At 38.7% G+C, this 15,821-nt stretch overlaps 1 protein-coding gene across 4 annotated transcripts in view; it reads left to right on the top strand.

Annotated features, from left to right (window-relative positions):
- The window catches only part of SLC39A12 (solute carrier family 39 member 12), an 83,161-nt gene that overhangs the window by 18,814 nt on the left and 48,526 nt on the right, over positions 1 to 15,821 (top strand). For all 4 annotated transcript variants that reach the window (XM_030819235.1, XM_003257691.3, XM_012499338.2 and 1 more), the window contains exons 5-6: positions 7,186 to 7,358; positions 10,586 to 10,757. In XM_030819235.1, the coding sequence (XP_030675095.1) occupies positions 7,186 to 7,358; positions 10,586 to 10,757 (345 nt within the window). The remainder of the gene's footprint in view (positions 1 to 7,185; positions 7,359 to 10,585; positions 10,758 to 15,821) is intronic.

Here is a 15,821-nt window from a genome sequence, read left to right as displayed (position 1 = left end):
GTGTAGTCTTCAGGCTTTTCCAAACATAAATTGTGTGTCATCTGTAAACGAGGATAATTTGACTTCTCCCATTCCAATTTGGATGCCCTTTATTTCTCTCTCTTTTCTGATTGCTCTAGCTAGGATGTCCAGTACTATGTTTAATAACATTGGTGACAATGGGCATCCTTGTCATGTTCCAGATCTGAGAGAAAGGGCTTTCAGTTTGTTCTCATTCAGTATGATAGTAGCTCTAAGTCTAATGTATATAGCTTTTATTATGTTGAGATATGTTCCTTCTATACCCCATTTTTTAGGGTTTTTATCATGAAAGGATGTTGAATTTCATCAAATGCTTTTTCAGTATCAATTGAAATGATCATATGATTTTTGTTCTTTATTTTGTTGATGTGATGTATTACATTGACTGATTTGCATATGTTGAACCAACCTTGCATCCTAGCTAGGGGATAAATCCCACTTAGTCATTATGAATGATATTTTTAATGGATTGTTGAATTCAATTTGCTAGTATTTTGTTGAGGATTTTTGCATCAATATTCATCAGACATATTGGCCTGCCCCACCCCTCTCCTCCCCTCCCCTTCCTTTCCCTTTCCTTCCCTTCCTGATGTGTCTTTGGTTTGGGTATTAGGGCAATATTGGCCTCATGGAATGAGTTTGGAAGTACTCCCTCCTCCTCTATTTTTTGGAATAGTTTGAATAGAATTGGTATTAGTTCTCCTAAATGTTTGGTAGAATTCGGCAGTGAAGCCACTGCATCCTGGGCTTTTCTTTACAGGGAGGATTTTTATTATGGCTGTAATCTCATCACTTGTTATTGGACTGTTCAGTTTTTGGATTTCTTCCTGGTTTAATCATGGTAGGTTGTATGTGTCTAGGAATTTGTCCATTTCTTCTAGATTTTTCAAATTTATTTGCATATGCTTACTTATAGTAGCCATTAATGATCTTTTGAATTTCTGCAGTATCAGTTGTAATGTCTCTTTTTTCATCTCTGGTTTTATTTATTTGGATCTTTTCTCTTTTCTTAGTCTGCCTGAAGTCTTGTCAATGTTCTTTAACTTTACACAAAACCAACTTTTTGTTTCATTGATCTTTTGTATTGTTTTCTTCATTTCAAATTCATTTATTTCTGCTCTAATCTTTATTATTTCTTTGCTTCCACTCATTTTAGGTTTGGTTTGCTCTTGCTGCTCTAGTTCTTTAAAATGCATTGTTAGATTGTTAATTTGAAATCTTTCCTCTTTTTCAATATAGGCACTTATAGCTATAAACTTTCCTTTTAGTACCACTTTTGTTGTTTCTCATAGGTTTTGGTATGTTGTGTTTCCATTATCATTTGTTTCAAGAAATTTTTCTATGTCCTTGTTAATTTATTCATTGACCCATTGGCCATTCAGGAGCATATTGTTTAATTTCTATATATTTGCATAGTTTTCAAAAATTCCTCTTGTTATTGATTTCTAGTTTTATTCCATTGTGGTCAGAGAAGATGCTTGATATTATTTTAATTTTTTAAAATATGTTGAGACTTGTTTTGTGACCTAACATATGGTCTGTCCTTGAGAATGACCCATGTGCTGAAGAAAAGACTGTGTATTCTGCAGCTGTTGGATGAAATGTTCTGTAAATATATATTAGACCCATTTGGTCGTATAGTGCAGATTAAGTTTAATCTTACTTTGTTGATTTTCTGTCTGGAAGATCTGTCTAATGCTGACAGTGGGGTGTTGAAGTCTCCAGCTGTTATTGTACTGTGGCTTGTGTCTCCCTGTAGCTCTAACAATATTTGCTTTATATATCTGGGTGCTCCAGTGTTGGGTGCATATATATTTAAAATTATTAAGTCCTCTTGCTGGATTGACTCTTTTATCATTATATAATGACTTTTGTCCCTTCTTACAGTCTTTGTCTTGAAATCTATTTTGTCTGATATAAGGATAGTGATTCCTGCTTTTATTTTTGGTTTCCATTGGCATGGAGTATCTTTTTCTATCCCTTTACTTTTGGTCCGTGTGTGTATTTATAGGTGAAGTGTGTTTCTTATAGGCAATAGATCAATGGCCTTATTTTTTTTTTATCTATTCTGCCAGTCTGTGTCTTTTGATTGGAGAGTTTACTTCATTTACATTCAATGTTATTATTGATAAGTGAGGACTCGCTCCTGCCATTTTCTTATTTGTTTTCTGGTTTTTTTATGGTCATTTTCTTTCCTTTCTGTCTTCTTTAGTGAAGGCGATTTTCTCTGGTGATATGATTTAGTTTCTTGCTTTTATTTTTTGTGTATCCATTGTATGTTTTCTGTTTTGAGGTTATCATGAGATTTGCAAATACTATCTTATAATCCATTATTTTAAACTGACAGAAACTTAGCACTGTTTGTATAAACAAAAACCAAGCAAAAAGAAAATTAATAAAAACTCTGTGCCTTAATTTTGTCCCCAAACTTTTAAACTTTTTGTTGTTTCTATTTATATCACATTGTGCTGTCTATGTTTTGAAGAGTTGTTGTAGTTATTGTATTTCATTGGTTTATTATTTAGTCTTCCTACTGAGGATGGCAGTAGTTTACACAACAGTTACAGTGTTACAGAATTCTGTGTTTTTCTGTGTAATTACTAGTGAGTTTTGTACCTTCGGGTGATTATTATTATTTATTAACATCTATTTCTTTCTGATTGAAGTAGTCCCTTTAGCATTTCTTATAGGACTGGTCTAGAATTAATAAAATCCCTCAGCTTTTGCTTGTCTGGGAAAATCTTTATTTCTCCTTCATGTTTGAAAAATATTTTCACAGGATATGCTATTCTAGGGTAACAGTTTTCTTCCTTCAGCACTTTAAATATGTTATGCCACTTTCTCCTGGCCTGTAAGTTTTCCACTGAAAAGTCTGCTGTCAGACATGTTGGAGTTCCATTGTATATATGTTCCTTTTCTCCTGCTGCTTTTAGGATCCTTTCTTTATCTTTGATCTTTGGTAGTTTGCTTATTAAATGCCTTGAGGTAGTCGTCTTTGGGTCAAATCTGCTTGGTGTTCTATAACCTTCTTGTACTTGGATATTGATGTCTTTCTTTAGGGTTGGGAAGTTCTCTGTTATTATCCTTTTAAATAAACTTTCTACCCCGTCTCTGTCCCCATCTCCTCTTTGCAGCCAATAACTCAGATTTGCTAGATTCAGTAGTTGTGCTTCATTTTTTTTAATTCTTTTGTCTCCTCTGTGTATTTTCAAATAGCCCGTCTGCAAGCTTATTAATTTTTTCTTCCACTTGATCAGTTCTGCTATTAAGAGTCTGATGAATTCTTCAGTATGCCAATTGCATTTTTTAGCTCCAGAATTTTTTAAATTATTTTTTAATTATTTAATATTTTAAAATATTTTATTTTTAATTATTGGGTTATTTTAAATAATTTTAATCTTTGTCAAATTTATCTGAGTTCTGAATTCCTTCTCTGTGTTATCTGAAATTTCATTGAGTTTCCTCGAAACAGCCATTTTGAATTCTCTGTCTGAAAAGTCATATATCTCTGTTTCTCCAGAATTGTTCCCTGGTGACTTATTTAATTCATTTGGTGAGGTCATTTTTTTCGTGGAATATCTTGATACCTGTAGATATTCGTTTGTGTCTGGGCATTGAAGAGTTAGGTATTTATTGTAGTCATCACTGTCTGGACTTGTTTGTACCTATTGTTCTTGGGAAGGCTTTCCAGATAGTCCAGAGGACTTAGGTGTGTGATCTATGCTGTATCTGCTTTAGGATACAGATCTGCTATATCTGCACCCCAAACCCTGTAACACTGTAGTTCTTGCAGACTCATACAGATATCTGGTCCTGGACAAGATCCTGGAGAATTCTTTGGATTACCAGGCAGAGACTCTTGTTCTCTTCCCTTTCTCCTAAACAAATGGAGTCTCTCACTCTCCGTTCTGAGCCACCTGAAACTGACAGTGTACTGACACAAGCACCACTGTGGCCACCACCACTATGACCACACTGGGTTAGACCTGAAGCCAGCACAGCACTGGGTCTCACCCGAGGCCCCCTGTAACCACTCCCCGGCTATGTTTGCTCAAGGCCTTGGGACTCTACAATCAGCAGGTGGTGAAGCCAACCAGGCTTGTCTTCTACTCTTCAGGGTGACAAGTTACCCCAGTTCCCAGGCAGGTCCAGAGGTGCCATACAGGAGCCAGGAACTAGAGTCAAAAACCTTAGAAGTCTACCTGGTGTTCTACTATATTGCAGCTGAACTGGCACTCGAATCACAAGACGTAGTCCTTCTCACTCTTACCTCCCCTTTACAAAGGCAGAGGAGCCTTACCCTGTGGCCAACACCACCACAGGTCCATGGGGAGAGCTGCCAGACTACCGCCAATGTTCCCTTAAGGCCCAAGGGCTCTTGAATCAACTTCTGGTGAATGCTGCCTAGCCTAGGACTCACCCCTTCAGGTCAGTGGGCTCCTCTAGGCCCAGGACAGGTCCAGAAATCCTGTCCAAGGGCCAAGTCCTGGAATTTGGGGCTCCCCACCCCAAGAGTCTGCTTGGTGCTCTAACACACTGTAGCTGAGCTGATACCTGAAGCCAGCAAATCTCAGAGCCTCACCCAAAGCCCTTGACATAGTACTTGGGTATCACTGCTGGTTGTTTAGAGCCCAAGAGCTCTTCAGTTCGCAGGTGACAAGTCCTGCCTGGACTGGGTCCTTCCCTTCAAGGCAGCAGGTTCCTTTCTGGCCCAGGGCATGTCTAGAAATGTTGTCTGAGAGCAAGGACCTGGGAACAGGACCTTGCAACTCTAACCACTGCCTGATCCTGCTGTGGCTGAGCTGGTATCCAAGATGCAATACAGACTCCTCCCCACTCTTTCCTCTCCGTTCCTTAAGTGGAAGTAAGAGGTATCTTTTGGGGTAATGAGCAGCCTGAGGTTAGGGAGGGGTAATGCCAGCATTGTCCTGGCCGGTGTCTCAGTAGGTCATGTGCCCCACTATCCAAGTCCAGTGTCTCTGGGTCCAGTACAGCACTAGGACTCACGTAAAAGTCGCTGTCCTTGTGGCCTAAACTGCCTTTCAAGCTTATTAGCACCCCAGAGCACTTTAGCCTGAGGTGGCAAGGCTTGTTGGGGAAGTCAGGTTCTAACTGCTAGAATCAGGGATTCCCCTCTGGCTAGGGCTGGTTTAAATGCTTCCTCCATGGGCAGATGTCAACTGAGTTTGGTCCTGTTTTCCTTTCTGCTATAACAGGACGGCATTGAGTTCAATGCCTCACAATTGCCATGCCCCCCCGCTGTCAGTACCCAGAGATGCTCTCTGCACAACAGTGCTGCTGCTGGGGAGGTGGAAGAGGGGTGACATCAGAGATTCAAGACTGTTTTTTTCTATCTCTTCAGTGCCTGTTTCAGTAATATGAAGTTAAAACCAGGTATAATGAGGGCTCGCCTGAATTTTAGTTTTTATGAAGGTGCTTTTCTTGTGTAGATAGTTGTTAAATTGGTGTCCTTGTGGGGAGATGATTGGTGGAGTCTTCTATTCTGCCATCTTGCTCTGCCTCCTCCAGTTTTTTTCTTTAGCTCTTTGAATATATCATTTCACTACCTTCTGGCCCCCATTATTTAGATGAGGTCAGCCATTAATTGTAGTGATGCTCCCAGGTAGGTGATGAGTCATTTTCTTTTGCTGCTTTCAAGATTTTATCTTCTGTTGTGGTTGTTGTTTTTTGTTTTTGTTTCTTTGAGATGGATTCTCAGTCTGTTGCCCAGGCTGGAGTGCAGTGTTGACATCTCAGCTCACTGCAACCTCCAGCTCCTGGGTTCAAGCGATTCTCTCGCCTCAGCTTCCTGAGTAGCTTGGATTACAGGCACCTGCCACCATGCCTGGCTAATTTTTGTATTTCTCTTTTAGTAGAGGGGTGGTTTCACCATGTTGGCCAGGCTGGTCTTGAACTCCTGACCTCAGGTGATCCACCCGCCTTGGCCTCCCAAAGTGCTGGGATCACAGCTGTGAGCCACGATGCTGGGCCTCAAGATTTTATCTTTGACTTTCAGCAGTTTGACTATAATGTGTCTGGGTGTGAATCTTTTTGTATTTATCTTACTTGATGTTTGATATGCTTCTTGAACATGTATGTTCAGGCTTTTACATCAGATTTTGAAAGTTTTGGCCATTATTTCCTCCAATATTTTTTTCTAATCCTTTCTCTTTCTCCTTTCTCTGACTGCCAATATATATACATTGGTATACTTGCTCTTGTTACAGGTCTCTGACACTTGTTCTTTTTCTCTTTCTGTTCTTTAGAATGAATTATTTCTGTTAATCTATACTCATGTTCAGTGATTTTTTTCTTCTGCCCTCTCAAATATGCTGTTGAGTTCCTCTAGTGAACTTTTTGTTTCACTTATTGTCTCAATATTCTTCAACTCCAGAATTTTCATTTGGACATTTATATAATTTAGATTTCCTTATTAAAAATTGCTATTAATTGATTTATTATTGTCAAACTTTCCTTTAATTCTTTAAATATAATTTCCTTTAGTTCCTTAAACATAATAGCTCCTTTAAAGTCTGTATTTGCTGAATCCAACATCTGGAAATACTGAGATGTATTTATTGACTGCTTTTTTTTTTCTACCACTGTTGATAACATTTAGGAAAATTCCATTTTAATCATAAGAAGATGTATAAATCCATATAAATTTGCTATTATATTTATTTCTTCTTTGTACAAATTATTTTTTAAAAACCTAGAGCTATACTGAGGGAAACTAATCTGTGATCTTTAAACTGACTGCCATACATAGTTGCATTAGAAAAGAAGATCTAGTTTGTTTCTAGAATCTTGTCTCCCATTCATGGCTTTTCTCCCTTTTGCATATACACTTAAAAGGAAAACAATTTGATTGACTTAACTAAAGTAATAATTAATCTATGATGGACGTATAATGCCTCCAGGGAATAATTTCCTAAGGATTAGGCCAGTTTCATCTTTAATTTACATTAAAAAAAATTACATAGAAAAAGAAAATACTTAATGGAAGGCATTTTCATTGGTGGAAATGCCCATTCCGTCATCTCTAGGGCTTAAAAATGGTGAGAATTCTTTGTAAGGGAATATCTATGCTGTAGCTATGTGAAATTGTGACTGTTCTGAACTTATCTATTCTATGTGACACTAGATTTTATTTGAAATTTCTAGAACTAGACCAACTCCTCAACACTCTCTGGACCAGAAGTACTTGTATCAAAAAGGATAAAATCCATCAACTTCAAAGGAAACAAAACAACATAATAACCCATGATCAGGACTATTCTAATTTCTCTTCACCCGTGGACAAAGAGTCTGAGGATGGTCCAGTTTCCTGGGATCAGGTATTGCCATTGTTTCTCTTATTCAAGCATTTGCTACTGTCAAAGGAAGCCCAGCTGTGAAAGTTTTATTAGAGTTGTAGAAAACTTAAAGAATATTGTGTATTATCTTGAAAAGTCAAAATATTCTAGTTCCACCATGTAGTTACAGTTTTCTTTTTCTACAAGTGTATCTCTGTAGACATAAAAACAAAGCCAAGGTATATAATGGAATGAAATATATTGCTTTTTCCTCGCTTGGGTTCAGATTGAATTAATTAATAATTAATTCAGAAAACATATTGAGCATTTTATGTACACCACTAATCATCCTGGCCATGAGAGATACAATGTTGAACAAAAATAGGCACATATTTTTGCTATTATGTATCTTAAAAGTTAATTTCTGTTACTTCTGCCATGTATAAAAGCAATCTGTTGAAGGTGACTCTTTCAAACTCATGTTTACTGTATTCAACTGCAGGCGACAAGAGTTGATCTCCATATTAATCCATGTTTGTGAAGTTTCCTTAATTAGGGCCAACTCTCAGAAAGAGAACAAATAGGGTCTCTTCATGAAGACCTTATTTGAATAAAGAATAAAAGTTATTTCTTAAAATTTAGGGGTTATTTAAGGCATGCATCTTCTAAGTATGCTAATAATCATTTTCTGTGCAAAACAAACAAAACAACCTCTTCTCCAGTAATTCTTCTCTGTTCCAGCGTGTCACTTTCTTTGTGATTCTTGATGGGATTCTAATGTGGGACACCAGATTTGAGGACTCTGCCTATATTATTAGATCGATGGTTTTCCAAGGGTTGTGCCTAGGCCAGCAGCAGCAGTACTACCTGGGAACTTGTTGGAAATGTACATCCTCAGGCCCCAACCCAGAATCTACTGAATCATAAACCCCAAGACTAGAGCCCAGAACTCTTGTCTTTTAACAAGCCCTGCAAATAATTGTCAAAACTAAAGATTAGAAACCACTGCTTTTGAATATATTTGTAAAGCTTCCGTAGAAATCTGATAACGTCAACGCAAGTACAAACATATTTCAAAATTACATAGGAAGGAATAAAGATGTTTTAAAGATTGTTGGCTGCATAACCTAAATTTTCATTTTCTTTATAAAAAATATGTCGTGTTCAAAATTTTATAGAATATAATGAGTCCCCAGTAAGGACATTTATATTAGTGATTTCAGAAGAAATTTACTTAATGACCTAAATGGCACAAGAGCAGCAAGCGAAGATTAAGGGCGCAGAAGTTTGTAATAGAATAACCTTACTCTGTGAGAAGGTATTCTAAAACTAGAAACTATTCAACTTCTTGACAACAAACTGGAGAAAGACGCATGGTATTGTCTTCTTGTTTCTCTCTCCATTCCTTTATTTACCAGTCAGGCATTTTCTGATAGGAATTGTAGTATGAAACTATCATCAAAAGTTTGTTGCCAGTGTCCCTTTATTTTTGTCAATATTACTGATGATGAAATAATTACATTCTGTCAATAACAAGTGGTGCAAAAGAGAAGCTTGTCTTTGATGTACACTATTTTGATAAAGGGAAAAAAAAAACACAAATTTAGCTTTCTGTGGATGCTTTTTGTAGCAGAAACTTTCTGGAGTTCTTGCCCAACCCCTTACTGAGAAATGCCTTCTTCACCCACAGGAGTGAGGTTGGCATCCATGTTTGAACAGCTTTATTCCATCTCCTACTACTTGGGCAAAACTGATTGAACTAAATGGACACCTGACCCAAGAGATACCATCTGTGGCTTTGCTGAATCAATCAGATCTCTCTCAGGACTTGTAGATGCAGCATTCTTGGGTTCTTGGAGTGAAAAGTCACTTTAGAGTTGGGGCTTATATGGCTGTGAGTTTACGAGAGAGGGCCAAACTGTGAAAGGAAATAGATATATGCAGAGGGAAACAGAAAAAAGAAAATACTTGGCTCAGGGAGGGAGAGGAGGGCGGGGGTGGGAAGAAGGTTGTGGGCAGAGATCATGCATCTTTGATTTCCTAGCTTCAAGTTGTCATTCCTTATGAAGTGTGGGCATTCTTTGAATCCCTGGGTTCTTTGAGACCATCTGTGCCTTTCTAATACAATCTCCTCTTGGTTTTCTGACTTCAGTGGGTTCTGTTCCATGCACCCAAACATTTCCTGATCAAGATAAAACTTTGTATCCATGAAATCATCTCTAAAGATTTTTAGGTGGAGGAAAAAGACAAACAGCAACTATGTCATCATTATTTACAGATTAGCAAAGTGCCTTCGTTAAAAAAATCTCGAAATTATACAGCATGGCAAACCAAATCAGCTTTGCACTGATTTTTTAAACAATACCTTACTGATCACAACTAAAGATCACAGAGACATTGCATTGGGGTCTTATTTCAATAGAAAACATCCATTTGTGAGAGTGAAACTACCCGTCATTCTCATTCACCTATTAAAACTTTTAAATTGTAATTTTTGAAGTACACAATGTCAACCTTTATTCTGAGGTGGACAAATGTCTTGTGTCCATTTTTAGAGACTGTGGCATTTGGTCTTATTCTTCTCTCTTATAAATATGCCTATACAGTATGAAAACAGATTGTAAAGATTTAGGTAAAAATCAATAAAGTCAGTAAGAAATAATGATTTCAACTGTGTGTGTGTGTGTGTGTCTCTGTGGAGAAGGGATATGTCAGTTGAGAGAAGTAGCTATATCATTTGGTGTTTACACAGCAGCTAGTTGACATAGCTTTACTTTCAAAAATTTTATCTTTGCTTTTAGGACTTTTGAAAGTACACGTTGCCTACACAGGCTGACAAAATCAAACAGTATTAAAGACACTGACCTCATTACCATAGGACTTCTGTTTATTGTATGACGTCTTTGTTAACGCAAAGCTATCCTCATTGAAAAAGAACAAAAACATCAAGGCATCCTAAGGCTGCCGGTTACAATACCACTCAACACATTGTAAAACACAATGTGTCTTTCTAGGAAAGAAAAAGTGCAAAACTCACACTAAATAAGGCTCAGAATGAAAATGAGGTATTGCAGACTTTGGTCAGAGATTTAAAATATCTTTAGGAATTACGTATAGCTGAAAGTTTTCAGGGAAACATGTGTCGTACCGGCTTCATGTGTGTGTTCTAGCTAGTCCATCTAGAATTCACTCCTCAAGAATGACAACTGGTGGACAATCTAGTTTAAATATGCTGAGATTAGTAACAATTTTATGTTTTCCTCACACAGACTTGCTTCTCTGCTAGGCAGCTGGTGGAGATATTTCTGCAGAAGGGCCTCTCACCCATTTCTAAGGAGGACTTTAAGCAAATGAGTCCAGGGATCATCCAGCAACTCCTCAGCTGCTCCTGCCACTTGCCCAAGGACCAACAAGCAAAGCTGCCACCTACCACTCTGGAGAGTAAGTTCTAGATCTTCCTTCAGAAAGCTGATGTGCACAATGTATGCAATAATAATTGTAAACGCAGGATACTTACTATATACCAGGCTCTGTTCTAAACATTTTACATTTATCAACTCATTTAATCCTCCTAACAATGCTACAAGGTAGATATTATTATTCCCATTTTACAGATGAGGAAACTGAGGCACAGAGAGATTAATTGACTTTCCCAAGGACGCACAGCTGGGAAGTGATGGAGTTGCCATTCAAACCCAGGCAAGCTGGCCCTGGAATCCTTGTTTCTAACCACAATACATACTACTCTTCAATGAATATTTTATATTTGTATGTGGTTTATATGAATTAATTATGTCTTCTATAGTTGACTCAATCACGGATCAACATAAAAGGCCATAGTTGAGACGTGGCATGGTAAAAGAGAGAGCAATAGCATTGGAATGCGGAATGCAGAGCTGAGTCATGCTTTTTTTCCTCACTTTGTGATCTTAAGCAATTTCTCCCCAAGACTGTTTCTTTTCCAGCCCAGTGGAAAGCAGTGATATCCCATAGGGCTGCCTTTCTTACATCATGGCATGTATAAAAAATGAAAACGCATTACAATAAACCAAAGCTCACTGGGCTGCTGTGGGATGAAGGTAACCCATGCAGGGAGATACCAGCCTCCCAGATGTAGCTGTCAGCCCCAGGAAGGGAAGGGATCAATATTTGCAGTTAACTGTATCCCACTGAGTCATTGCAACAGGTGAGATCTCTCCGAGGGCTTCAGTGGGTACCTGTGAGGTTCAAATGGGATGACGTGGACAAAAATATCTTCAGTAAACTTAAAGCTCTGTATATTTAAAAGACAAAAAAAAATGGTTGAGAACAATCCATGTTATCTAGTAAAAATGTGACAATTAACTTACCATTGACCTGAGGGCCTTAGATATATTATTTTCTCAGAGCTGTGTTTCTTTGTCTTCGAGATAGCCTGCAATACCAATCATAGCTGAGTTGTTCAGCTGCCCACCTCTAACTCACAGTGGATTCTGTAACATCAAGTGGCCTAATTGAAAATGTTACGTGAACAAAAACATGCCAGGCCTAAATATCTAAGATTCCACATTCACTAAGAGAAAAAGAGCTTCATTAATAGTGAGCAGCTAAATAACTCAGCACTTGGTGGTCGTTCAGTGAGGCTCAGAAAACGGGTGAAGACAGCACTGTGGCATCTAGGAGCATCCCTGGCCGCGTTGACATTCCTACCACCTGGCTTGGGACTGGAATGTACAGGCCACTCGGAAAAGGGTTTTGAAATTAAGACCTATGAAAAAAGTTGCATCTCTTCTCGAATGAACTTCTAGACACTTCTGGGGAATAGTCTTCCTGGGAAACATCCCAACATGTCACACTCACTAAAGAATCTAGAAAGGGGCCGGGCGCAGTGGCTCACGCCTGTAATCCCAGCACTTTGGGAGGCCGAGGCGGGCAGATCACGAGGTCAGGAGATCGAGACCATCCTGGCTAACGTGGTGAAACCCCGTCTCTACTAAAAATACAAAAAAATTAGCCAGGCGTGGTGGCGGGCGCCTGTAGTCCCAGCTACTCGGGAGGCTGAGGCAGGAGAATGGCATGAACCCGGGAGGCACTGCTTGCAGTGAGCCGAGATCACACCACTGCACTGTAGCCTGGGCGACAGAGTGAAATTCCGTCTGAAAACAACAACAACAACAACAAAAGAATCTAGAAAGGCCAGGTGCAGTGTCTCACGCCTGTAATCCTAGTACTTTGGGAGGGCAAGGCAGGAGGATTGCTTGAGCCCAGGAATTTGAGACTAGCCTGGGCAACATAGGGAGACCCCATCTCTACAAAAAGAAAAATTAGCCAGGCATGCTGGCACGTACCTGTGGTCTCAGATACTTGGGAGGCTGAGGCGGGAGGATCGTTGGAGCCCAGCAGTTTGAGGCTGTAGTGAGCTATGACAGTGCCATTGCACTCCAGTTGGGTGACAGAGACCCTGTCTTAAAAACAAGAACCTAGGCTGGGCACGGTGGCTCAAACCTGTAATCCCAGCATTTTGGGAGGCCGAGGTGGGTGGATCATGAGGTCAGGAGTTCGAGACCAGCCTGGCTAACATGGTGAAAGAAACCCTGTCTCTACTAAAAATACAAAAATTAGCTGGGTATGGTGGTGGGCACCTATAATCCCAGCTACTCGGGAGGCTGAGGCAGGAGAATCGTTTGAACCCAGGAGGCGGAGGTTGCAGTGAGCTGAGATCGCGCCATTGCACTCCAGCCTGGGCGACAGGGTGAGACTCCATCTCAAAAACAACAACAGCAACAACAAAAAACCTAGAAAAACATCACTGTCCTCAATCGAAAATGTTGCATTATGTGAATAGGGAAAGGCTTTAATTTCAAAAGTTCTTTCGAAATTATAGAAATGTACGATATTATATTGAAAGCAGGAGGACTTGGGGAGACATTATTAAGAAAATACTGTTGAGTATGCTGAAACTCAACCGCTAAGCACCACCTTCAGTTGAGTTTCCAGGAAAGAGTATTATGGCCATGTACAAATTAAGTTTCAGACCTATTCAAAGTAGCTGCTCAGAAGTGGCTAAGAGTTTAGTGACTAGGTCAAGCTCTATTGTAATAACGGGAAACTTTAGAACCTGTCTGCAAGTTGCCTGACGCCAACCAATACTTCATGGCACCTATTCAGGGACCTGGGGTAAATTAGCAGAGTCCTGTGACCACAGGTCAGATATTTTACGGTTTTGAGGCTATCCTTCCTACATGAAAGCAAGTGAAATATGACTCATAGAGAATCTAAAAAGATTTGCTAACCTCTGAAGTTATGAAACATTCATTTTCCTGCATGGGTAGGAGCCCACAGGGGTGGGGTGTAGCAAAATAACTAAAGGAGTTTCAACTTTGCCTTTTGCCTGGGAAATATCATACCTTGATTTGTCATTGCGCTTTCTTGGCCTTTTGTGGTCTCTTGCAGTTACCACTTCTAAAATAGGACAGCTTTAAATTTTATTAGACATCCAGGTGCCCATGTTACTATTCAAATATCTTTGATTTATGTAATAAATGAAAAGAATGGCATTCCCATATACAGTCTTTGTGGGAAAGAATGGGATATGAAACTTGGTTGAAGATTTTCAGGGAAGTTTCTATAGCATGAGTGTTTTTACTACATTAGAATGATGAAAGACATGATGATGTAGATGTCTGATCAATACACATGACATACAGTTTGCCATCTTAACCATTTGTATTTGCACAATTCACTATATTCACAATTCAGTATATTCACATTGTCGTGCAGTAGATAATAGAACTTTTTCATCTTGCAAAACTAAAACTCTCTACCCATAGAAGAACAACTCTTCATTTCACCTTGCTTCTAAACCATTTTGTAGGGATTCCATAGCGATGAAAATGTGGTAGTGGGGGTACAGGAATAGATGCTTAAAAGTTTTTTTGCCTCTTCTGAGTATACTGCCAACTCTATTTTAATATTAAACCCCTGGGTAATTTAGAACTTATATTTCAGTAAAGCCCTCTTAATATCACAAGCCTATTTTTCTGTTACCAGTTACATTATTAAAATGATCTAGGCTGGGCATGGTGGCTCATGCCTGTAATTTCAGCTCTTTCGGAGGCCAAGGCAGTGGATCATTTGAGGTCAGGAGTTTGAGACTAGCCTGGCCAACATGATGGAACCCCGTCTCTACTAAAAATACAAAAATTAGCCAGACATGGTGGTGGTCACCTGTAGTCCCAGCTACTCAGGAGGCTGAAGCAGGAGAATCACTTGAGCCCGGGAGGTGGAGGTTGCATCGAGCCGAGATGGTGCCACAGCACTCCAGCCTGGGTGACAGAGCGAGACTGTCTCAAAAATAAAAATAAAATAAAATGATCTAATTTAAAGAATGAACCTTTTAGAAAAATACAAGGATGATGAGAATGAAACATTTTCTGTTTTAACAAACTTTAAGAGGATAGTTTTTTTTAAAAAAATATTGCAATGAACTTTAAGTATTTTGATGCCAGGATTGTTTAACTTACTGTGTATCTATAGTCACTGAAGAAAGTGATAGTTTAATTTCATAATTAGCTTTCCTTATTGTTTACTAACTAGTTTGCCATGACTTGTTAGTAATTTCTAAATAGGTAGAGAAATAAGCATTTGCTTTGAATATCTACAAGCAGATGAAAATGATGTCATAGATAACTCCTTATCTCTATGTTATCTGTACTTGACTCTGAAAGTCATTTCCTCCCTCTCTTTTAATCTTATCTCTTCCCTTTTCTCCTTTATTTCTTCTCCCTTCATATATATGTATTTTTTCTTTCAAATAAACTTGTAAATTATACTTTATATTTTTTAAAAGGAAGCCTAGAAACATGAAATTCTAAGGATTATAAAAGTCATTGCAATCATCCAAAATGTAGATTGTTCAGATTTTTATTATCAACTGTTACACATTCATTGATCTGTTTTCACCAATAACATTACTCATTTTAGTCACTGAAATAATATCACTCTGGACATTACAAGTAATTCAGACAGCTTTTGGAAGGAAGTTCTTCCAAAACGTGTCCTCATTTTATACACAAACATAGGTCTACAATACTGCCAAACCTTATGCTTCCTATGTAAGAGCTAGTTTTTTGCCTCTGAGAAGTTTAAGATATGATTAAAGGGAAATTTTTACTAGTGTCTGTCAGTGGGTGTTGTAGTTTCAAGTGAGAGAAATTTATTTCTTTGAGGGTTGGAGGTGAGCTCAGTCCTTGCTTGCCACAATAATATTTAGTAAGGGGTAGTCAGAGTAACTTCAAAACAACAGGGTTATTTGAAGAAAGTCTTGTCTTAGTCCTTGCTATAACAAAATACCACAAACGAGTGGCTTACATAAACAACAGACATTTATTTCTCACAGTTCTGGAGGTTGGGAAGTCCAAGATCAAGGCATCAGCAGATTTGGCATCTGGTGAGGGTCTGCTTCTTGGTTCATGGACTGGTGAAGGGAAGAACTCCAGTCCCTGTAGCCCCTATAAAGACCCTAAT

The sequence above is a fragment of the Nomascus leucogenys genome, chromosome 9 (genome assembly GCF_006542625.1).
Source record: "Nomascus leucogenys isolate Asia chromosome 9, Asia_NLE_v1, whole genome shotgun sequence".
NCBI lineage: Eukaryota > Metazoa > Chordata > Mammalia > Primates > Hylobatidae > Nomascus > Nomascus leucogenys.
Note: the sequence above shows the minus strand (reverse complement) of the source record. Positions and strands in the feature narration are given on the sequence as shown.